The 25,842-nt window shown below is 31.6% G+C and overlaps 2 protein-coding genes across 3 annotated transcripts; one reads left to right on the forward strand and one right to left on the reverse strand.

The window, feature by feature from the left end:
- Positions 1-7,487: 7,487 nt before the first annotated feature.
- LOC108808585 (uncharacterized) lies at positions 7,488-7,766 on the reverse strand. Its single transcript, XM_018580706.1, has one exon. The coding sequence runs from the start codon at positions 7,758-7,760 to the stop codon at positions 7,488-7,490; it is 273 nt and encodes a 90-aa protein (XP_018436208.1). The 5' UTR covers positions 7,761-7,766.
- A 14,182-nt stretch (positions 7,767-21,948) lies between these two features.
- Positions 21,949-25,703, forward strand: LOC108811288 (crossover junction endonuclease EME1B). Of its 2 annotated transcripts, none has more exons than XM_056988672.1 (13): positions 21,949-22,267; positions 22,341-22,520; positions 22,661-22,770; positions 22,872-22,937; positions 23,149-23,316; positions 23,375-23,513; positions 23,603-23,712; positions 24,305-24,480; positions 24,550-24,604; positions 24,697-24,815; positions 25,073-25,162; positions 25,226-25,340; positions 25,426-25,703. In XM_056988672.1, the coding sequence occupies exons 1-13, from the start codon at positions 21,973-21,975 to the stop codon at positions 25,594-25,596; spliced, it is 1,794 nt and encodes a 597-aa protein (XP_056844652.1). In that variant the 5' UTR covers positions 21,949-21,972; the 3' UTR covers positions 25,597-25,703. The 2 variants fall into 2 exon arrangements, with proteins under 2 accessions (XP_056844652.1, XP_018438835.2); XM_018583333.2 differs by having other exon boundaries at positions 21,950-22,267; positions 22,661-22,783; positions 22,873-22,937.
- The last annotated feature ends 139 nt before the right edge of the window (positions 25,704-25,842 follow it).

Raw genomic sequence — 25,842 nt, forward strand, 5'->3', positions numbered from 1 at the left:
AAGAACTCATTAATGTTTTTACACTAAAAGACCTATGTTTCAAGCCCTACAGAATGTAGAATCATGTGAAGTAATGGAGGAAAGAAACCTGCAGTATAGCGCAATGAATACTCGTCGAATGTGGATCCTATAAGATGGTTCAGATGATACAATTAGTCGTGATTCCTCGTAAAACATGTAAAATTGTTAGTTGTACTTATCAGTCTGTAATATTTCTCATAATTTATTACAGCATGATTATCCATTTTTCAAAAAAAAAAACTGTAAAATATTGTTATAAAACTGAAAAAGGAGACAGTTTATATTTTCTTTATTTTGATGCACACCAGATCCCAAAAGCTTGGGTATGCTTTCGACCTCCCCAATGATTGTCTATGATGTTTCAGACAGCTCGGTCTATGAACATGATAATATTTGTGTAACGTCCCGACCGCCCACGGCTAATGGGCCACCCACGCCCGCTCTCTCGGTCCGTGGACCCCATCCCATCCGACGGTCGGTCGTTAATTTTTCCAAGGCTCGATATCATTGTTTACTGACCCTGCAATCACCACCCGACCTTTCCCCGTGTTTTGGCCTCACTTACACGGTATCGCGAATCACTTCCCGATAGGTCACCCATCCTTTCACTACTCCAGCCCAAGCACGCTTAACTCTGGAGTTCTAAACGGATGTGTGACGGAAAAGGTAAGTCAACTTTGGTGACATAGGTAGCCAAATCAATTCTCTTAAGCCTTTACACATATCACAACTCGGGATGTTACAATTCACCCCCTCTCAAAGAACGCAACGCCCTCGTTCCGCCCTAGGACAGGTCTCAAGATGCCTCTCAGGTCAGAACTGAGACGGCTAACCAGCTCTGATACCACTTGTAACGCCCCGACCGCCCACGGCTAATGGGCCACCCACGCCCGCTCTCTCGGCCCGTGGGCCCCATCCCATCCGACGGTCGGTCGTTAATTTTTCCAAGGCTCGATATCATTGTTTACTGACCCTGCAATCACCACCCTACCTTTCCCCGTGTTTTGGCCTCACTTACACGGTATCGCGAATCACTTCCCGATAGGTCACCCATCCTTTCACTACTCCAGCCCAAGCACGCTTAACTCTGGAGTTCTAAACGGATGTGTGACGGAAAAAGTAAGTCAACTTTGGTGACATAGGTAGCCAAATCAATTCTCTTAAGCCTTTTCACATATCACAACTCGGGATGTTACAATTTGTTAGATTTTTTTGGTGATTCCCTCTTTCTTTCCAAATGGTGTGGACCAATGCCCGAAAAACATACCGAACCGAGAATGTTTTCGTTTTGTCTGAGGATGGTAATTTTCAGCAAGCCAAAATGTCCTCCCAACGATTTGTATAGTGTACCAAGGAGATTCTGTGTAAGATTTCTCCATAAATTCTTCTGAAAACACACATCTAAAGAAAATATGGTCTCTAGACTCCATTGGTGATGTGCAAAGCGTACAACTACCAATTGCATTTTGATTCCATCTAATCATGCGATCTCCAGTGGCCATTCTGTTAATAACTGCTAACCAAGCAAGAATAAAAGCGTTCTCAACAAAACCAAAATACCTCTCGTATGGTGCCAAGAATATGATGTGTTGAAGCTTGGCTTATAAACATCCCATATACACTTATACAATCGAACATCATGACCCTCAATCAACCCCTAGTTTCTGAGTTTTAGAATCTCAGCCTCTATTTTTAGAAGAGTGCTGACCCGATGCCTCCGTCACCTATAACGTTGCACAGCCATTTCCACCATCGCATCCCATGTCAATGTGTTACGAAGGCCATATTACAAGAGCAGCCTCAAGCTGTGAAAGGCTGAGTTTATTGACCCAAAAAGTGTTGGTACTTGGTGGGTAAGTTCTTCTAGCTAGGAGGATAAGAGTGAGGTTGAATAATGAGGTGGCAAGAGAGGGAGTGAAAGCACATGGCCTGTTGGGTCATGAGGGATGTGTGAGAGGCTGCACATGCTTTAGGACCATGAGAAAGGCACGTAAGGAACTGAGGCTAACCTAGTACAAATAAGTAAAGGATAGTAAGGAGACCGATATCAAGGAATTTAATCATCATGATCACGTGAGAGAACCATGTTTATTCTCTCTGTGTAATCGTAAGTCAATATAATCATCTTTCCTAGTTCTACCTTGTTCTTCGAGAATTGTTGCCTTGATCGTAACACAATGCAACCGCGGGGTCTTGTTTTGTTCATCCGTATCCTTAGTGGCTCAAGTATTGTTAGTGGAGAGCTACCCTTTTTTGCATTCCAAAGGGATACTTTACGAATCAAGTAACATGTAAATTTCCCTATCAACGATGCCACAATTAGCAATTTAGATCCTCGTTAAATACTAATCTTGATGCTCAATATTATGGTTCTTGAGTGATTCTTTCTCAGATATATGGTGAATACATATTTGTGTGCATGTAAATTTGTAATTGTTCTTCTTGAATATATGGTGAATCTTGTATCACTTTCGTTAATTTTTCACGCACTTAGGAACTGTTTTCAGATTCAATGGCACTTATATAATACTTATGTCGTGCCTGTTTGATACAGGAAAAGAATGATCCAAAGAGTGACGTGGCAGCTGAAGATTGGTTTTAGAAGTCGTTGGGAGTTTGTTAGAGAGATACTAACGACTTGCAATGGAAGATCAACAGCTGGCAAGGCGGAGAATATAAATAAATAAAAAACTCTGTTTTTTTTTTCATTTCTATTTTGAAAAGGTCGTTAACATTTGATTCTTTTACTTGTGAGTATATGATTCTTTCTTTGTACTGAACACTGATTCGTACAAAAGGATTTAATTGATTCTATTTCTTTATCAGTGGTATCGTATCAGAGCTTGACGTCCTCGAAATTTGAGCTTATTTGATCGGAAACAATTGCGGAAACTTGTGCCTATGCATTATTGAAGGGATCGATTGTGTGTGAGTTGGAGCTAGCGATCGGCAATCGATATGAAGAAAGAACGCAAGCACTGGAGGAATCGGTTTCAACGATCAGAGAAAATATCAAAGAGATCTTCTATTTCATGAAACGAATGGAGAAAGGGAAAGCGGCAGCGGTAGCATCCACGAGTGGTGGAGAAAATCTTGAAGGCCATTCACCTGTTCATTCGACGACTCCAGACATTCAACGCGAGCATCAAATATCAAATCCGTAAGAATATACAATAACTCTATTCAAATGACAGATTAATGAATATCGTTTTCCCTAAGTTCGATGGAGATAAGGTTCATGATTGGTTGAGTACAGCGGAACTATTTTTTGCGATTGATAACTCACTAGAGGAATCGAAAGTGTCGACAGCAGCTTTGCATTTCATTAGTATTACTGCTTCTTGGCATCAAGCTTTGTTTAACGCTGAGGTAGGAAAAAGTTTCGTTCGTAATATGCAGATCTATAAGATCCTGATCAAAGAAAGATGTGAAGAAGTTTTGGATGATCCAATTGCAGAGTTGAAGGAATTGAAAGAGACAAATGGTATTGCAGAATATCATACGAGGTTTGAGCTGATAAGAGCAGGAATAAGGATGCCGGAAGAGTATCAGCAGCAGTTGAAACCATTCTTATCTAATGCGGAGATGATTGAAAGAAAAGCAAAAGGTTTATGCTATTATTATGATGATAAGTATTCACCAGAGCATTATACAAAGAATAAGACTCAAACTTTCACATATTTGGAGGAGTAAAAGAAGAGAAACATGATGAAGTGGTTGAGTTCGCAGAACAATGTGATATTGCTCACATTTCTTTAAATGCAGTATCTGGAGTGACGGATTATACAACCATGAGAGGTAGAGGATTATATGGTAATAAAAAGATGTCTATCCTCATTGATTCTGGCTCAACTCACAACTTCATAGACAAGCACATTGCTAATATGATGGGATGTAAGTTGGAGACTGCAGGGTGTGCGAAAGTCTCTGTTGTAGATGGATCAAAGATAGAAGTGTGTGGGATCATAAGGCAATTTTCATGGACTTTTCAAGGTCATCGGTTTACTACTAACATTATGTTGATTCCATTGGTAAGACTTGGCATGGTGCTATGAATACAATGGTTGGCAACATTGGGACCTATCACATGGGACTTTGAGAAGCTAGAGATGCAGTTTAAATGGGTTTCTAAGAAGTGTTTACTGTATGGTATTAAACTCGGATCAGTAAGAGAAGTGAAGGCTAAACTCTTTCAAGGTATGAATGAAACAGATGTTCAGTTGCATATGATCTATGCTTATGAAGAAAATAGAGAAGATCTGTGTTAAATGCAATACAAAGAGAGACGGAGAACGTTGTGAATTTGACAGCATGTGGAAACCGAAATTTGCACTGTCAAATTTGTTAGCGGAAGAAAGTCGTTGAGGTTTGGATGCTCTACGAGAGCTAGCGACAGGTGACAAAAAATGTGGAAAATCAATTGTATAAACCCAGTTGTAGTTTCTAATAAAACCCCCAAAAACATTGTATGGTCTTTTCTAAAATGAAACTCAAGAATCTCTTACCAATCTTCTAGATTACTCTTGTACAATGAAACAGAGGAGTTTGTTTCCAGTCCTCTGTTTTGTCCTCGTAAGCTTCTTAGTTGTTTCTCTAGTGAATAAACTTACATGTCTAAACACTGAATAAATCCGATGCTCAAAATAAATTTGAGCTTTTATTCATAACTTATGGATAAAAACCTAAAATTACGTAACATTTAATCAAACTGAAAGATGTTATTTGTAAAATTCATTTTCATTTTCATATCTAAACTATTAAAACTAAAATACAAATAAAATTTAACCCCTAATTTTTCTAAATAATCACAATGGCATGCCACTGATTTATCCATTAATTTCTTTGACCAAAAAAATCGCTTAAGACCATTCCTTTGGGTAGACAATTCAATTAATTAAATTTGATCACCACATAACTAAAGAATGACTAAATGAGAATGTTGTAAATCAATAGAATATTTTTAAAATAGTTCCTCCAATTAATAGCAAATAATTAATAGCGTGAGCAGTTATGGAATATTACCAATATTTTCATCTTGGTAACAAAGACCAAGCCAAAAATCACGAAGATCGTAATTTATAATTGTATTTCTAAATATGAATTTCTTTATATTCAAATTTTGTTTCTTTGAATATACTAATTTAATCTTCTATAAGGTAAAAACAATATATATATATATCTTCTAGCATTTCTGTTTCCCTCTAAATCTTACCTAATACAATCACACATCAATATTATTAAAATTGAAGCACACAATTGAATTGTTTGGAAACAATGATAGTAGAATAAATGAGATATGTTTGGAAAAATGGATAGTAGAGATGTATATTTTCTTTTATTTACACATTTAGTCATTATATTTTCAATAAATTAATAACAAATGAGAATTGTTTAGAAACATGAATAACATATTTAATACTTCTTTTTATTTAAACATTTAGCCATTGTTTTTACAATAAATTAAACAACCTTATTTCTATATTTTTTATTTTACAATTCTGTCACTATATTTACAATTATTTATGGTGAAAATAAAAACACAAACTGAAATACTAATAGTATATTATATAAAACAGTTTTTAAAAACAGTATTATTACCTTATTTAGTTTAGTCAAATATATAAAAAAAAATCAAAAGTTCAATTTAAAAAAAAAAAATCATAAAATTAATAATAATTCATAGAAAACTAATACAAAAAATTAAAATTTTGAAAGATGGATAAAAGTAAGAAGAAAAAAGTAATGGCTTATGTTATTAATAAAAATTGGAAATCCATTATATCATTTTTAAAATATACAAAATAAACTAATCTAATTACCTAAAAACATTGTTTTATCTAAAATAATCATAAAATACATTTTAAATTTATACCAATATTTAAAATCAAAATAATAATTTAAAGTTGATTTATATCAAAAATTGATTCAAAATATGCATATATTCAAAAAAATATTTTTTCTAAAATATTTTCTAACAACCATTACTAAGAAAATGTTTTCAATATATATAAGAAAATACAACAAAAAGATTAATTTCATATACCAACTTAAATTATAGTTTTTATATTTCACATTAAACTTTAAGAATATATTATATGTGGTTATTTATAAAATGATACATATAAAATACTATTAATTATATGATTATTTATATAATGGACCAATACAATTAATTATATGATGACATATATATGATACATAATACTGACTAGGGCTGGACGCTTAGGTATTCACATTTAGGATGTCTTTGGATTTCGGATTTCCGGGGTCAAAAATTTCAGCTCCATTCATATATTTCTAAATTTCAGTTCGAATTATGACTAGGGATGGACATTTAGGTATCCATTCGGGTCCGTTTCTGACTGTTTGGGTTTTGGGTTTCCGGGGTTAAAGATTTCAGCTCCATTCAGATATTTCTAAATTTCAGTTCGAATTATATTCGGATTTTTGCGGGTTCAGTTCGTGTTCGAATAACCCATTTAAATTATTATTTTTAAATTCATTATATATTTGATTTTCTTAAAATCTATAAATAAAACAATATATTGTATATAAATCTGAATAACATATGTCAAAATACCTTTTTTGTGCACAAATGATCATATTAATCAAATAGAAAGGCCTCAGGCCCAAGTTTACCCATTAAGGGTTGATACAGAACGACGACGTAAAGATAGCTTAGCTGAAGCATCGGCTTCTTGGTTGAAATCGCGAGAAACAAAAGAGAAAGAAATTGAGACGAAAACAGAGGAGATATCAAGGATGTCGTGAACGATTCCTCTAATTTCCTTAGCCTGCATGTCACCGTTGATAGCTCGAATGAGCGTTCTATTGTCAAAATACCTAAACTTAGCATATAAATTGGTTTGGCTTAAATTTTGGATCAAAAATTATTTTAAATATTTTTGGTGTTTTGAGTGTACTTCCACTATGTTAGATATTTATATTTGACTATTTTTATATATTTTCAAGTATTTAAACCAACCTAAAAGTATCATATATATTCTGGATATTTTTATATCTTTTTATATACATTAAAACTAAAAATAATTAATATATATACGTATATAAATCTTTTCGGATACATTTTGATATCCAAAATACTTCGATTCGAATTAGTTATGGTTTCGGTTCTCTAAATATCAAAATTTTGAATAATTTATATATTTATTCAATTTTGGTTCGGGTTTTGTATTACTCTTTCAGATCGTGATCGGTTTGGTTCTTCAGATTTGGATTTTTTATCCAGTTTTGATATTGTATTTTTGAAATATACACCCGCACAAGCGTACATGTCAAAATCTAGTCTGAACTAAAATTTAAGCAGAACACGAGTTAGAATTTAGTATTACTTAAATGATAATATGAGCCAGATTGTGATTATTGATATCAAAGTAGATATTCTTTTATTCTTAGCTTTTAAGAATATCATACAAATAAAATACTAAAACACTTTTATGTAAGGACTACTTCTTCCAAACGCAAATACCCTTCAAGAAAAAACGAACGTAAGGTTGGTTTGGGAAGATAATTGGCCAACATAAATCAGAAACAATAGCAATGGTTCCACAGCAATTTTTCTTTATCTCATGGAATTGTAAATGAAAAATTGAATGTCGACATATACTTGAAGTACCCTTAAGCTCCCTAATGCACGCTTGAGGATCTGTCGGTTGAGTACTCGAATATGACCATGTCATTGCGAAAACAAGAACCATTAGCATAAAAGCAGTCCTCATCGTCTTAGATTCCTTTTTATTAATCAAATTAGAAATCAAAAGCATCTAGTTTATAATACTTATGTGTTGATAAGAGCCATTTTATACTTGTTTTTAAACAATCTTTGAAAATGGAATGTCTAGATATGGTGTGTCCAAATGGGTAGTCTTTTATTAGTAGTTAAGTACATTTGACTTATTCATGTAAAAGCAATAGTATAATAATCATATTAGAGTTATTGCTCATGTTGACTAGTCTCTTAATCATCAACAACAATATACAATGGTTTTTTTAAACAACAATATACAATGGTTGAATCTCTAAAAATAGAATATTATTATTTAAATATGTATACTTTGCTTGGGATATGTGATTACGCTTCAGGCAGTTTTTTTTTTGTATTTGTTGTTAGTTGTTACATAGTGGTGGACAAAATATCCGTAAAATTTGATTCGATTCTTTAGTCGTTTCGATTCGATCTGAAAATCCGGATATCCGTAATTCTACGAATCGAAGCAAATATTAAAATTTAATATCAGTCAAATAAGGAAAGAGTCACAAATACTCATTTAAAAAAACGAATATCTGATTGGATCCATAATGTACGTATGCATATATGTATATATAAAATTATATATAATCTAATATTTCTATATAGAATTTTAGTTATTTTATCCACTAAATTAATTATTTGGCCATTAAAGTTTTTAAGTACCTAGTTTTTAAATAATTTGTAACGAAATACTATTATTTTATATTAAAATCTTTCTTTTTTCTTTTAATTTATATGAAAAATGAAATTTTTATTATTTTTTTATCAGATTGACGGATCGAATCGGATATCCGGTAAAATATACTGATTTTTTCGGATATTCATCACTGAATATCTACAACATCATGGATTAGATCGAAAACAAATTATTCGTACAGAGTGAATCGGATCACGGATATCTTTAAAATTCTGGATATCCGTTCTGTGCCTTGTGTGTTTTTGGCGTGGTGATGTTGCTTTATCTTAGTATTTTTGTCAACTTTATCCGTAGTATTTTGTAAGTAAATTTAATTGGTATTGTCAGTGTGTTTATATAGTAGTACGTAATTGGTTTATATATTGTGTTTCTTTTATTAATAATGTGTTAATGTGTGTATTTTAGTATAAGTCGTTTTAGAGAAATTTTTTTTTCCAAATTAAATGTCAGTCAATAAGTAAATTAAATTTCGAGATCTTTTCATTAGTCATTCGTTGACTGTACAATCAACGGTTTCGGCGTTAGTAACTTTTCATTTATTTAATTTTAAACTGAATCCTCACTTTCGGTATCATTTGGTACTTCTTGGTTTCCTTTTTGGATTATTCTCTTTTACTTCATTAAATTTAGATATCCGTTCTGATTCGGATTATAAATTTTGGATTTTCGAGTATTTCGGTATAGAGGTATAGTATCCGTTCAGATATTTATATACTTCAAATCGAGTTCGGATATTTTTAGTTTGTATTCGTTGTTTCGAGTCAGGTTCAGATACTTAAATTTTAAAAGAAAAAAAAATAAATTAAAATTTTTATGGTTCTTATATTTAAAATTTTAGTTTTCGATTAACTAACTTTTTATATTTTAATAGATTGAATTATTAATAAATTTGGAGATAACATTTCAAAAATAAATAGACATTAATTTGACTATTGTTTTTAGAATTTGGATGTAACTTTTGTTAATAGATGAAACAAAAAGCTTGATATTCATTTTAAGTGAATATCAAATCATTTTTCTCCATAATTATATGCAGATTATATAATATTAAAGTATTTGTGACATCAATATAAATATTTTAAATAAAATGAGAGATGAAAACTAGAAATATAAGGGTAAATATATTAGTGACAAAAAAAGGTAAATATATATATGTTCAGTTATCTTCGGATATCCATTCGGATTCGGATATTACCCGTTTGGGTTCGGATATCTAATATCTCATAAATCAATACCCGTTCGGTATTTTGTTATTTCGGTTCAGATTTTGGTTCAGGGTTTTTGGATCGGGTTCAGGTGCGGCTTCGAATATCGGGTAAAGCGCTCACCCCTACTCTCATTGTGAGTGGCTTCAATTACCGGCCAGTGAGCAACGGTCCCATTTTCAAAAAGTTTCCTTTTCCCTCCCGTGTGATATTCTTTTTTTCCTTCTCGGTGTAATTTTGTTTCCCAGCTTCCTCTCCAAGTTTTCCTTGTATAATGATTTCCCTAAAAATCATGACAGAATTTAACCTCTTTCACGGTAAATTTGCTTCAATCATAGTTGACCTGCTTCCAAAAGTTTCTCCTCTTGACTTGTGGGCCGCTGTTGTCTTTTCACCGTCGACGTTTCACATGGCTGATCTGCTCCACCGTGCTATGACGCTGGAAGAAAAAGAACCTCTCGTGTTATCGGATATTCCTGACTACACAGTGGTGGATATGAATAAAACAAGTTTACTAGGCCGCCTTTTAAGCCCAGACTGCCAGTCAATAACCCTTATGATCGATTACATGCCCACAGCTTGGCGTGTGTATGGTAGAGTTCGAGGCATAACTCTCTCGCATGATCGTTTTCAGTTCATCTTTCACCGTGAGGAAGATCTCCAAACGGTTCTGAAGGACATGCCCTTTTCCTATAATCATTGGTCTATGGTGTTGGAGAGATGGACGTCCTCTGTTCTATGGATATATGGATCCGGATCAGAAACATTCCGGCCAATAACTTCACTGTTAAAACGATGTACAAGCTGGCTGAAGAGATTGGTCGAGTTGAAGAGATTGTGTATGACAATTTTTTTTGCGATTGATAACACACTAGAGGAATCGAAAGTGTTGATAGAAGCTTTGCATTTCACTAGTATTGCTGCTTCTTGGCATCAAGCTTTGTTTAACGCTGAGGTAGGAAGAAGTTCAGTTCGTAATCTGCAGATCTATAAGATCCTGATCAAAGAAAGATGTGAAGAAGTTTTGGATGATCCAATTGCATAGTTGAAGGAATTGAAAGAGACAAATAGTATTGCAAAATATCATACGAGGTTTGAGCTAATAAGAGCAGGAATAAGGATGCCGAAAGAGTATCAGCAGCAATTGAAACCATTCTTATCTAATGCGGAGATGATTGAAAGAAAAGCAAAAGGTTTATGTTATTATTGTGATGAGAAGTATTCACCATAGCATTATATGAAGAAAAGACTCAACTTTTCATGATGGAAGGTACATATTTGGAGGAGTAAAAGAAGAGAAACATGATGAAGTGATTGATTTCGCAGAACAATGTGATATTGCTCACATTTCTTTAAATGCAGTATTTGGAGTGACAGATTATACAACCATGAGAGGTAGAGGATTGTATGGGAATAAAAAGATGTATATCCTCATTGATTCTGGCTAAACTCACAACTTCATAGACATGCACATTGCTAAAATGATGGGATGTAAGTTGGAGCCTGCAGGGTGTGCGAAAGTCTCTGTTGCAGATGGATCAAAGATAGAAGTGTGTGGGATCATAAAGCAATTTTCATAGACTTTTCAAGGTCATCGGTTTACTACTAACATTATGTTGATTCCATTGGTAAGACTTGGCATGCTATGAATACAATGGTTGGCAACATTGAGACCTATCACTTGGGACTTTGGGAATCTAGAGATGCAGTTTAAATGGGTTTCTAAGAAGTGTTTACTGTATGGTATTAAACTCGGATCTGTAAGAGAAGTGAAGGCTAAACTCTTTCAAGGTATGAATGAAACAGATGTTCAGTTGCATATGATCTATGCTTATGAAGCAAATAGAGAAGATCTGTGTTAAATGCAATACAAAGAGAGACGGAGAACGTTGAGAAGTTGACAGCGTGTAGGAACCAAAATTTGCACTGTCAAATTTGTTAGCGGAAGAAAGTCGTTGAGGTTTGGATTCTCTGCGAGAGCCAACGACAAGTGATAAAAAAATGCGGAAAATAAATTGTATAAACCCAGTTTTACTTTCTAATAAAACCCCCAAAAACATCGTATGGTCTTTTCTAAAATGAAACTCAAGAATCTCTTACCAATCTTCTAGATTACTCTTGTACAATGAAACAGAGGAGTTTGTTTCCAGTCCTCTGTTTTGTCTTCGTAAGCTTCTTAGATGTTTTTCTAGTGAATAAACTTACATGTCTAAACATTGAATAAATCCGATGCTCAAAATAAATCTGAGATTTTAATCATAACTTATGGATAAAAAACTAAAATTACGTAACATTTAATCAAACTGGAAGATGTTATTTGTAAAAATTCATTTTCATTTCCATATCTGAACTAAAATCCAAGCACAACACGATTTAGAATATAGTATTACTTAAATGATAATATGAGCCAGATTGTGATTATTAATAAATTATCAAAGTAGATATTCTTTTATTCTTAGCTTTTAAGAATATCATACAAATAAAATACTAAAACACTTTTATGTAAGGACTACTTCTTCCAAACGCAAATACCCTTCAAGAAAAAACGAACGTAAGGTTGGTTTGGGAAGATAATTGGCCAACATAAATCAGAAACAATAGCAATGGTTCCACAGCAAAGTTTTTTAATCTCATGGAATCGTAAAAGAAAAATTGCATGTCGACATTCACTTGAAGTGCCCTTAAGCTCCCTAATGCACGCTTGAGGATCTGTCGGTTGAGTACTCGAATATGACCATGTCATTGCGAAAACAAGAACCAATAGCACAAAAGCAGGCCTCATCGTCTTAGATTCCTTTTTTTTAATCAAATTAGAAATCAAAAGCATCAGTTTATAATACTTATGCGTTGATAAGAGCCATTTTATACTTGTTTTAAAACAATCTTTGAAAATGGAATGTCTAGATATGGTGTTTCCAAATGGGTAGTCTTTTATTTGTAGTTAAGTACATTTGACCTATTCATGTAAAAGAAATAGTATAATAATCATATTAGAGTTATTGCTCATGTTGACTAGTCTCTTAAGTCATCAACAACGATATACAATGGTTGAATCTCTTAAAAATAGAATGTAAATGTTTTAATATGTATACTTACTTGGGATGTGATTATGCTTCACGAGGAGTTTTTGTATTTGTTGTTTGGTCAGGGCACGGATCAGATATCTGGATTTTTGAAGATATTTGTGATTTGTTTCAATTGTTATGGATATCTATTTCTTTAATCTGTTTTGTTTCGAAACAATACGGTCTGGAAAATAAATAGATATTTGCGGATATTTGCGGATACTTACGGATATCTCATTTGTTTTGATTTATACAAATAATCTTAATAATTTGATACAAATTTATTTTGTAAAATATTTTTTGCATGATATAAAGGATAAAAATTAAAAGAAATATTGAATCTACATATTTTGTAAATTTTTAAATTTAATTAACAACTATAATAATACAAAACTTAAAAAAAATTATAATTATCATAAATATTTTTTTTTACTTTTATGTAATACTTTTGTATAAGTAATAATATGAATATAATATGTCAAATTATATGTCAGAATAATAATTATATAGTTTTATACATTTAAAACTTTAAATATAATAAAAATACATGTATTTATATATTGACGGATCGAATCGAATATTCGTTTTCTAAAATTTTAATATTTGTGACTAGGGTCAGTCCGTCCTAGGACGGAATATATTTTAATAAATCATATATAAGTGGAATTGATTGAAAACTTTTTTAGCCAAACGCTATTGTCCATATGTTTTTACATTCACTTACCCATTTTTAAAGCCCAAAATCTATATCACTTGTTTTTTTGTCAACCTTTGTATTATAAAGCCTGTGGGCTACAAACTAGTACAAATAGAATTCAAAACAAGGTCTAATACAAAATTTAAGCCCACTCTAAACCCTAAAATTAAAAGATAGAGATGAAACAGATATAGACATCTGTCTATCAACGTGTCTGAGTATCAAGTTTAGGTGGGGAACACGTGTTGCACATGGACATGCTTTCTTCGCCAGTTGAGCAATGTTGCCGGAACAGTCTCACCGCTTCCAAGCTCAGAAAGTGGACACAGTTTTGATTCCATTTGCTTGCTTCCCTCTCTTATCCGCCTCTGCCTCCAAGGATCTTCATCATCCACGCTGGATATTAATACTCCAGTAGCTCCAATCGATTCATAATCAGCCATCGTTGAAACACTTGTTATAAGCAAGCTTCAACTCCGCTTAGACTGAAATAAACCATGGTTTGCAAAGCTTGAATCTTTTATCTCCGAAGAATACTTCACTCGTCATCAATTAAGCCAAGATTGATTTCCTCAGAGAATACAGATCAAGGATGACCAGCAGTAGAAAGATTCAGTTCTTGGTAAAGCAGATGGGATATGAAGATGAAACAAGAGAATTGAAGTTTTAACCATTTAAAACCCATTTCTAGTCGGATACTTTATTGAAATCAACTAAAAACAGAGATAAGTAAATATCATGAAGATCTGCTCTGTTTTTCAATTGAACACAACAAAATCACCAAAGTGAAAAGAAAATCGCCAAAGCGAAACAAAAGGTCGATCCAGAGATCGAATTTCTATAAACAGACAAACAAAATTGAATCTCCCTTGTGAAAGATATGGATTTGGTAACAAGGGAGGTTCGAGAGAAAACTCTCTCTCAAGAGAGGAGAGAAAGTCCTTTTGAAAGATCCCAAAATCTATATCACATTTATCCAAACAATTTTGGATTAATAATTATAAAGGACATACAACCCAAAGACTAAATAAACCTCATCCAACCTATATAATATGTTTCAAACCGCAATTCTTAATATAGACATAACTATCAAAATCAAACATAATAAATCTTAACGTATATAATTTTTTCCATGCACAAATATTCTTAAAATCATAAACGTTATTTCTCTTGCAAATGCTAACACAAAACACACGCAATAAAAATACAATAATACAATTTTATACATCAGCTATAAAGTATCTGAGCTCTGGTACAAATACTCATCATATTTGCTTTTCGAGGATCCATGGAATGGCGAGTAAGCTGAATCTGAGTGTTTTGTGTATTTGATCGTAGCTATAGATGGAGTTGTGTTGCAGGTGTCTTATATAGGAGATAACATGGTGGGGACCAGGGGGAAGCCGCACTATAGTCTATGGGTGCCTGTGCACCCACTTAAATAATTAGATTTTCAATTTTGTATAAATCTCTATGTATAATGGTAAAAACTACTTTGGTGCACCCATAATGTTTGAAGTTCGTGTCTCTTTCTGCTTGTATTTTTTTTTTTTATCATTGGTGCACCCAATACAAAAAGACTCTAGATTCGCCGCTGGTGGGGACTGTTTTGTTTTTCCACTATGCGAATGCAAAGTAACTCTTTTGAAACCATAATGTTACAATTATGACATTTGTGTTAATTGTAAATAATTAAGTTTTAACGTCTACTATAACATGGATCAAGTGATTTCTATTTTTGATGGATCGAGTGATTGTCTGTGCCTATTCAGTGACTTTGTAACTACTCATACATAAAGCTTTTATGAGACAGAGTTTTCGTATGTCAAATGCTTAAAATCTTTATTATAAAGGCTGCCGAATTTTGTTCCAATCAAATATGCACATATTTTTTAGTACCTGATATTTTTCTTTAAACCCCCTTTTTAAAACTGAAATTGACTAGTATTGATTTTCTTTGAAGTATCAATAATTTTTGAGTGTGTTCGTTCCATCTCTGAAATTGTCTGTTTAATTATCTGGCTGTCATTTTGTTTTGTCAAGAAATTATTAATATCTACAAATTAAATTATGCTCTGAAGAAGCAGCTATACCAGACTTCTCACTAAATATCCTTAATGGTTTTATTAATATCTACAAATATAATGCTTTATATAAGAATATAAAAGTATTATAACAGTTTATATAAACTTTTTTAGTTTACTATTTTATGTATTTTATAAATATCAAAATTGATCAACATTATTACTTTTTGACAATTTCAATGATTAGTTAGCGTATCTTTCTTTTCGATAATTTCAAAATTTAAAGATTAGTTATTATTTTTTTGACAATTTCAACGATTATATTTTCTTTTTAGATCTAATTAAAATAAATAAAAATTGAGAATCATCGACCAATCAAATTATTAGTGGTTTATAAAACATGTGAGGATTTTATACGATTTAAAAATTTTCGTTTATTATATTATATAGGGTATAAATACTATAAATAAGAAATCAATCGTTATCGGTCTTTCCATAATTTGAAAATTAGTTACCACAAGTTTTTATTTGTAATATTCTTTAGATTATTTCTGTAAGTAATATTACAATTATAAAATCAACGACCAATCAAATTATAACAATTTTCTAAAATCTCACCAGTACCAGTGATCGAACATGTAAACAAATGTCACTAAAATGACTTCTTATTTAATATATACGAAAATTTTCTGAAACTTTACCCGTGATCGACCCGTAAACAAAAGTATGACTTTTCATTTAATATATAGAAGGATTTAGTTTTTTTTTTGGTTCATGAGACACTCATAAAAATCTGGCCAATGGACATGCCGTCAGAATATTTTTTTTTTTGAAAAAGAAATGCAGTCAGAATATTTCCCTTCATTCATCTTATTTTTACCAGACTCATTAACTTTATCACTTCTGACTTTTCGATTTTAGAGATCTGAAATCCGTAAGAATATTTATAAATTTGATTTAATTTTGGTTTAGTTTTCCTATTTTGATACCCTTCAGTTCTTTGGTTTCAGATAAATGTACTTAGGCTTAATTCTAACATTAATAGAATAATCAAAATAAATTTGATATGTTCCCTTAAACTTCTAAAATAATTGAGATTCTTTAGCTATTTCATAGGATAATTTTACATATTTGATAGTGAGGATCTTTCATGTGCTTTTTATTCATGATTAAATTAGAAAGTTGTAAGGAAAAACCTATGTTTTCCAATTTATCTTTGATATATCTATTATTTTAAACTATCTTTAAGATTATATATTATTTTATTCAACAGTGTTCAGCGAGACCCAGATAGCGTCTCCAAGCAAGTCATCATAAGTTGACTGAAAAAGCCAAGTCATCACGAGTATATTCCAGCATTTGTATCGGGAATTACCTTTAGAAGTCAGACACTCTAGATAAATTTGACGTCTCAAAAACTTAATTTTCTCTACAAATTTAGTAAAATTAGAAAATGGTATTTGTAACATTATTATTTAATTTAATTTTTATTGATGATACGGATTGAAGTCTAGTCATACATAAATGGTATTATAAGCAAAAATATGTATTAATTAATTATTTTCACTTTTTAAAATATCATAAGAATAAAATACTCAAAACTTCAATGTAAATTGGGCTTTGTGCAAATAGACTTCACAAAAAAACGAATGTACGGCATGCTCGGGAAGATGACTGGCCAACAGAAATCTGTAACATTAGCAACATTATCACAACATGCTTTCTTGAGCGCACCGAATCCGAAATGAAAATGCAAAATCTCCTTTAGCTGATGGCGGCATCCTTCCGTAGTGTCCTTAAATGCGGTTAGACACCCTTGAGGATCTGTCGGCTGAGCATTCGGATATGACAAAGTCATTGCGAAAACAAGAACCATAATCAAAAAAGCAGTTCTCATCATCTTAGATTCCTTTTGATTAAGCAAATTATATAAATCAAAAGAATTTAGTTGATAGTGCTTGTTTTTCGATGATGATGATAGAGCCAATTTATACTTGTTTTATACAATCTTTTTAAATGGAATGTCTAGATATGGGTTTAGCCAGTCTTTTATTTGTAGATTTACATTTGACCTGTTCATGTAAATAAATAAATATGACCACGTTAGAGTTATTATTCATCATACCCAGCCACTTAATTAGTATTCTTTACTTATTCATCTTTTTGACTAGATTCTTAGACTTCATTACTTGGTCAAATATATTATTCATCTTAGCGTCTTTTATTTGTAGATTGAGAATATTTGACCTGTTTATGTAAATAAATAAATATGACCACGTTAGAGTTATTATTCATCTTACCCAGCCACTTAATTAGTATTCTTTCCTTATTCATCTTTTTGACCAGATTCTTAGACTTCATTACTTAGTCAAATATATAATAGAGAAAATGATCTTTTAATTCTAAACTTTCAAAAATAGATCAAAAAAAAATTTGACTTCAAAATAGGGCACTTAATTCCTGAACTCATAGTCAAATAAGAAAAAATCTTGAACAATTGTTTGACCAAGCCTTTTTTAACACTATAATTAATCTTCCATTAATTAATCTTCCATTAATTTATTTGACAGAACTTAAGTGTCTAAACAATGTAGTTTTGCTAAAACTAAGGATGGGCAAAAAAACCAAACCAACCCGATCCAACCAAACTCAAACTCACCCAAACCAAACCAACCTCTATGTCTAAATCATTTGGTTCAAGATTTTAGCAACACAAATGGTTCGATTTGGTTCGATTTAGTTTTATTTTTAACCAAACTAAACCGAAAAACCAAAGTATTTTTAGTTAGACAAATATATTAATAAAATTAAGATTTAAAATATTTAACCATTTAATATAAACAATTAAACAAAATTTTATACATTTTACTTCTAAAATAATATAATCAACATAACTAAAATAAATAAAAGATTTGAATCTCATACATTAAAATCAAAACCGAAGAATTGCTTGTGATATCTATATTACGTTTAAAGATAATAATATAAAATTATTGGATTAGTTCTTCTATATTTTTATTGTATTTAAATATGACAAAATAATGATTTAGTGTCAAATGATGATATGTTTATGTTTTTATAAATTATATCTTGTAACAGAACTAGACAAAACTAAAAAAAATCAACTCGACTGAACTGAACAAACACAAACAAAACCAAATTAAACCGAACCAAACACAAATCAAACCGAACTAAAATTGAACCGAACATACACCGAATGAAAGCAAAATTGAACCAAACAGAACACAAACCAAACTAATTTGGGTTGACTTTGGTTAAGGTTTTTCTAGACCCAAATAAACCGAACCGAACCCAAACCGAACTCATAATTAAACCAAAATGTTCACCCCTAGATAAAACGATAAACACGAAAAGTTCTAATTTTCATATTTCTTGAATCCCTAATTTTCATCTATCCCTTCACAAACATCTCTCAATATCATTACTAAACATTACCAAACAATCAACGCAAACCCTCTTAAAATTCATTACTATATTTAGCCGTGGGCATTCAGTTCTCGGTTCAGTTCCAATTTGGTTCTTCAGTCTTTGGTTCTAAAAGTTTATGATATGTTATGTTATTTAGGAAGTTTGTTTCGGTTTTAGTTCAGTTCGGATAACAAAGTAGGAACAAGCTTATATCCGAAATAATATCAGATCCCATTCAGTTATGGTTTAGTTTCAGTTTTCGGTTAAATTGGGTTAAAAAAGTAAAAAAAGATCAGGGGTTTTCACTTTAAATATCAATTTTTGGGCTTTCAAATAAAAATTTAGATAATTTAGATAATAAGCATTTTAGATAAAAAAAATGATTCTATTAATTCATTTTTTGTGTTTTTGACTTGTAAATATTATTTTAAAACTAAATATAGTTAATATTTATAAATATATAAATTATATTATAGATATTCAGATACCCGTTTGATTCTCGATTTAGTTCCAGATTTTGATTCTAGAGATATAAGACACACTAGTATAATTGAAAATTTTAAACCCCAATTTCATGTTTCGGTTCAGTTTGGTTCTTTGGTTCTGGATAAATATCAAAATGCAATCCATGTATTGAAGTAAGTGGTACTTAAATTCTTTGTCAACATATGTCTTAAACATATATTAATCAAGAAAAACCAATATTTAACATGTCTTAAACATATATTAATCAAGAAAAATATAGGGGTAATAGTGAGACTAAAATTATCAAAAAATATCACTGCTATTTAACTAATTCAAGCTTATTTTATGGTTATCCAATATGTAAGTGTGTCTATTAAAATATAGTAGGGTCCAGCCCGATGTTTATAATTGTCTAATACATGTGTTGGGCTAACTACATTATATAAAACCTACGAAACTGATAAATCTAGGAGTGGGTAAAAAAACGAATTCAAAAATCAGAACCTATGATTCAAAATCGAATCAGACCTAAAATGTAGCAAATATGATCTGTTTTATGGTATTTTGAGTTATGAGTGCTATAAAGATCGAACCCAAACTCGAATGAATATTCAAAAAACTCAAAATTTTTAAAAAATAACCTAATACCAAACACAATTTCAATCCTAAATATATATAAGGAAAAATTCCATAAAAATATCCAAACTAAATTTTATTAAGCTTTTTAATACCCAAACTTTTTCACTACCCAGTTTAATACTCCAACTAATTATTTTGCTCATTTTAATATCCAAACTTTTTAAAATGTGCCCATTTTAATACTCGAACTTTATTTATTTTAATAAAAATACTAATAAATTTCAAATAAAATTTTTAAAAATCTCTAAAATTTACAAAATAAACTCAGAAAATTCTAATTTTTTTTGGTGTTTGAGAAACAAAAATAACTAAATACTGTAAAATATTAAATTTTGTAATAAAATTTCTAAGTTTTAAATATTCTATTTAGTTTGTTTTCTGAAATAAAAAATGAAATTTATTTTTATCATTCAAATTCATTTATTTTTTGAAAAAATAAATTTTCCATGGTTTATCTACCTTCTTTTCTAAATCTTAAAATAAAATTAGAATTTTTAATATTTTTTATTAGATTTTTGAGATTTTATTAAGTTTTGTTTAAAACTTATTAGTATTTTTATTTGAATAAATAAAGTTTGGGTATTAAAGTGGGTACATTGTTAAAAGTTTGGGTATTAAAATGAGCAAAATAATTAGTTGGGGTATTAAACTGGGTAGTGAAAAAGTTTGGGTATTAAAAAGCTTAACAAATTTAGTTCGGTTATTTTTATGGAATTTTTCCTATATATAATTATATTTTGTATTTTATCAAAATAAAAGTGCTATATGAATTAAATATGAAAAATATATTAAATAGATACATTAACAAATTTTTTTTCAATTGTTTCATTTGAATAAATTATTCACTCATAATTAAAATAGGTTAAAATTCGTAAACCATATAATATTTTTATACAAAATAAATTTATTTACATAGGGTAAACTTTTATACCTACAACCATATATTATTTATTTATTTATTTTTAAACTCTCAACAATATATTGTTTAAAATGTTTATATAGAAAATATAATAGTGTATAATAACCTTTTAGTTCATATAATATTTTAAATATGTTATTTTAAAAGTATGAAATTTTAGTAATTCATTTAAAATATTAATGACAAATCAAAGTTTAATTATAATTTTTTAATTATAATAAAATCTGCTGAGAAAAATTGTAAAATATTACCAAATATTCAAATATTTTTTTATAAAATAATGTATTAATGTAGTAACAAAAAATAATTCAAAATTCATTTAATCTTCCAAACTCAAAAATAGTAATGTTATTTTTCAAAGTTTTATTGAAAAATATAAAATTTTAAAAATAAATATTCAAACTCGAAATAATAATATTTAAATTTTACAAAAGATAAAATCAAAGATAATAAAGAATAACTATTGACAACTATTGCATTGTGGATGCTTCTTGGGAGTCACCATATGAAAATATTGGTGTAAGGTGGTCTGTGTTTAGCAAAGAAGGAACTCTAAAGCTTTGTGGAAGCTCTAGAATGGAATATACTAACTCACCATTAGTAGCAGAAGAAATGTCAATATTATCAGCAATTCCGCAGTTACATGCTCTGTCTAATAACAATGTAGTTTTTCTAGGAGACTGTTTGGAACTAATGAGAATTCTTGGTGTAAATTCAGAAAGAAACTGAGCAAATAATGAATATATAACTGAAACCTACCTATCATCCAAGAAATCAAGACCTTAGGTCCTTAGCTTCATGTCATAATTTTAGTTTCATTCATATATCCCTATAAATTTAACCGTAGACGTCTCTATCGCAATGTTTGTGACATATGGAAAATTGTCGCAAAACGAGAACTATGGAAAATTGTCTGTATTGGATATTTGTGAGCCTGTGAATTTGTAAAAGAGCCCATAATGATTGTTTACCAACATGAGCCACATCCCACATCGCGAACAATGATATATCTATGGCCAAACACTTCTTCATTTTCCCGAATGGTTATCAGCGACTTCGAATTAGGAGCCCTCGTCATCATATTCCTCGATAAATCCCGCGCTCTCCTGCGGAATTCAAATCTTCTCCATCGCATGGAGGATCCGGCCACTCCACTCCCATCTCTCTCGAAGCGCCCTCGAAAAGAACCAATCTCCGCGATTTTAATATCAGATTCTGATATAACTCCCTATAAGCAACCGCCTGAATCTTCTTCCCTTTTGTTCGTACCTGATACACCTCTCTCTGATGGTTTCTCCATCCGCAATTGTTCAAACCGCGAATACAAATTTTCCGGTTAGTCAATCCTATATTCTCAATAATATGTATGGTTTCTGTTACTGTAGAATTTATACTTGAATCTTATTAGGTAAACGAGTGATATCTCTGGATTCGGAGTTTGAGGATAGTCCTCGACCTGAAACTTCGAAGAAGAAGTACGAACCTGTGCTTGCTAGGGAGCCACATCTAGGATTGGAACCTGGATATATCGATGCAGGTTGTAGCGAAGCTAACTATGAAAATGCTAGAATACCTGAGAGAAGCATAGGTACGTTTCCCCCCCCCCCCCCCCCCAAGAAACCAAACTCATATGTGTGTACGTTATGTATATCTATCAAAATCAAAGAAGCATGCATGATGAACACTAGGTATCCTTGTCTATGTTTCCTCGTTTTGGAATTTCACTAGGCAAACGGGTAATAATATCTTTGGATTCTGAGTTTGAAGACAGTCCTCGACCTGATACTAAGGAACCGCGCTGTTGGTTGGATTCTAGATCAAGTGTTGCAGATTCTACTGAGGCGAGTACTGGTATGCTTACCCAAAAACCAAACTCTTAGGATTAGATGAATTCATTTGTCTTGTCAACTTAGAAATGGTGGGTGATGTTTTCTTTTCAGCTGGTAATACTAATTGGATGCATGAAGTCTGTGTTCCCTCTTCGCTGACAAATGATACTATCGAGGTACTTATCTGGAAGGAACCAGTACCCTATTGTTCACATTGACTCTATTTTCTGTATGTTTTTTTAGCAAAACTGTGTGTTTTGGCAATTACCGTGATTAGTTGATGTCTTCGTTGTTGAGGTCGTGCCATTGTTGGTTCTTTCATTTGTTACTCTTATTGAAATTGATTGCTTTTTTTTGCTGTTATTTTGATTTATTCATAAAAATCAGGTTGATTCTGATCAAGAAAAAGAAAATATAAGCATCGAGAAGATGGGTCGAAAAAAGCAGATCAGAAGTTACAAAACTAGAACTCTTACGGGTGGAGAATTGCCCAAAAAGCAGCTGTCAAAAGAAGAAAAACTCCTTGCAATGGAGGAAAAGAAGTTAAGAAAAGAGGTAAGTGCTCTTCTATATTTAATTCCTGATGAATAGTTAACTGGGTTCCATCATCCAGGAAGAGAAGTTACAGAAAGCGATTGAAGCTGAGCGTAAGAGGTTAGAGAAGGAAAAGCAGAAATGGGAAAAGGGGAAGTTAGCCCTGAAGTCTATTGTTGCTGAGATTGATACTAAAGTAGTTGAAGGATCCATTGGAGGTAAGGAAGTTCTATATTGATTGTAATTATGAATGGTAGTCTGTGACAAGTATAGACACTGAGTGCTTCTGGTATTAATGCTAACACAGGACTTCTACTTTCAAGGTTCTCTGAGAAAGGCATTACATTCCGTGTAGCTCCTAATCCTATTGAGAGATCCATTATCTGGACGATGACTATTCCAGAGGATATTGCTCCGGTTCGAATTAAATCTCAGTCACTTTGATTTTTTGAATTTGTTTAAATGTTTATTAACTTGCTTTCATCATGAGTCTCATAACTGACATGTTGAAATTAGTTCTTAGAGCCCAGAACTTGCAAGTAGAATCATCTCCCTAGTTTAGTCCCTATCCTTGTTTATTGTGTTTCAAAGTCTTTCTATGATTTATGGATCATACTCTTCTGTGTTGCTAATTTCTTTTCATCATACGTTTAGTGGTGGTAGTTAAAGCTATGATTTTCCATCTCTCAATTGTCTTCCTTGCATATGTGCAATGTTTATCAAAATTGTTTTGCTTTTATGTCCCCAAAAGTATGCTTACGTTTAAACACCCATCATTAAGAAATTGATAACTTTTTATTAGAAAGATAATGGTCCTTCATAGTTCATAACACCTGACACTAAATTGAGTAACATTTTATGAAATATAAATAGAACCAAAGCAAGAGATCCCTTTATCTATGGGTTGAAGGTGCTTAGAAGATCAATACTACTAAACTATATGAATCATTTGTCTTAATGTTTTATATTAATGTTAATTTGCATCTTTTTCTTCTTTTCTCTACTGCAGGCTTTCCCAGAAGAGGCAACGATTTGTTATGTCTTACTAGTGTATGAGGCAGAAGAATTTTGTAACCTTGTTGCTGATGAAAAATTTCTTGAAAACATCAGAAGAGTTCAAGACCGATATCCATCCTATACGGTGTGCTGTCTCACCAATAAGTTAATGCCTTATGTAAAGAAAAGGTGTGTTTAGAAGGTAAACTGGTTTTACGTTTATCATTATGAAGAAGCTGAATAGAACTAATCTTCTAGGGAAAAGGAAGAGTACAAGAACCCTGGAAGTTGGAGACGGCCTCCCATCGATGAGGTAATATAGTACCTGATGAGCATGTCTTGAGAGGATATCTTCTTTATTGCTTCCTGAAACACACTTCCATGGTATGTGATGTGTGTTTACAGGTACTTGCAAAATTAACTACTCATTATGTTAAAGTACATTCTAGAGACTGTGTAGACGAGGCTGAGGTCGCTGCACATGTGGTTGGTTTAACTACCAGTCTGGCTTCTTGTCAATTCAGGTATTAAAATCTACACGATTTTGGGTACAAAGTATGGTAGAAAGTAGTTTCAATTTCTTCCCGGAAATCACTGATTTGAGTTGGAGAATTCCACAGAGCAAAACATCTCCGGATGTATCTCCATGCAGTTAAACTAGTTAATAATATAAAGATCTCACATCAAAAGTTTATGTTAAACCTACAGAACCATCTTATATGTGGCCAATTCTGTATTTTGTCTACATGGTTTTGAAGTAAATCATTTGTTTGATGCACAGGAAGAAACTAACTATGTTATCAGTAAACGCTAATGGTGCATTAGTCTCCAAGGATTCAGTTGACAAACATTTGATTAAAAAGAGTCCATGGTAAGTGAAGTCAATTAAACGTTTTAAGTTTCTACGAATCATTTTTAATAAGATTTGTTATAGGTTAAAAGCATTAGTGGCAATACCAAAGGTGCAGCCAAGATACGCAGTAGCAGTGTGGAAGAAATATCCATCTATGAAGTCTCTTCTTAAGGTTTATATGGATCCTAAAATACCAGTGAGTGAAACTTGCCTATTTTCTTATTTATTTCAGATTTTATCATTTTACCGGTTTTCTGAAGGAAGTATAATTGGAAACACAGATTCATGAGAAGGAATTTCTACTTAAAGACCTGAAAGTAGAAGGTTTAGTAGGAGGAGATATAAGGTTAGGTGAAGTTTGTTCAAAGAGGATATACAGAGTTCTTATGTCATCAGGTGGAACAATTAAGACTGATGATGTTGAAAACGGTGCTGCATTTTTCACACATTAGTGTCGTAAGCAGTCAAGGTTTTGATCAAAGGAAAACTCATTTCTAATATAAATTACATGTTTGATTCCTTTCTAGTTTTGATCATAATATGATAAAATTTCAACAAAGTAGTTTTTAAAGTTTTCTTTTTTAGAAAAGAAAAATCCATCTCTAATTGGGTTATTTAACTTATTAGATTTGGTTTGGATGTTATGATGTTCATGATCGTGTTGGATAGGGTACGAGAAATGATATGTAGGACGACCG

This window comes from Raphanus sativus, chromosome 6 (genome assembly GCF_000801105.2).
Source record: "Raphanus sativus cultivar WK10039 chromosome 6, ASM80110v3, whole genome shotgun sequence".
Taxonomy (NCBI): Eukaryota; Viridiplantae; Streptophyta; class Magnoliopsida; order Brassicales; family Brassicaceae; genus Raphanus; species Raphanus sativus.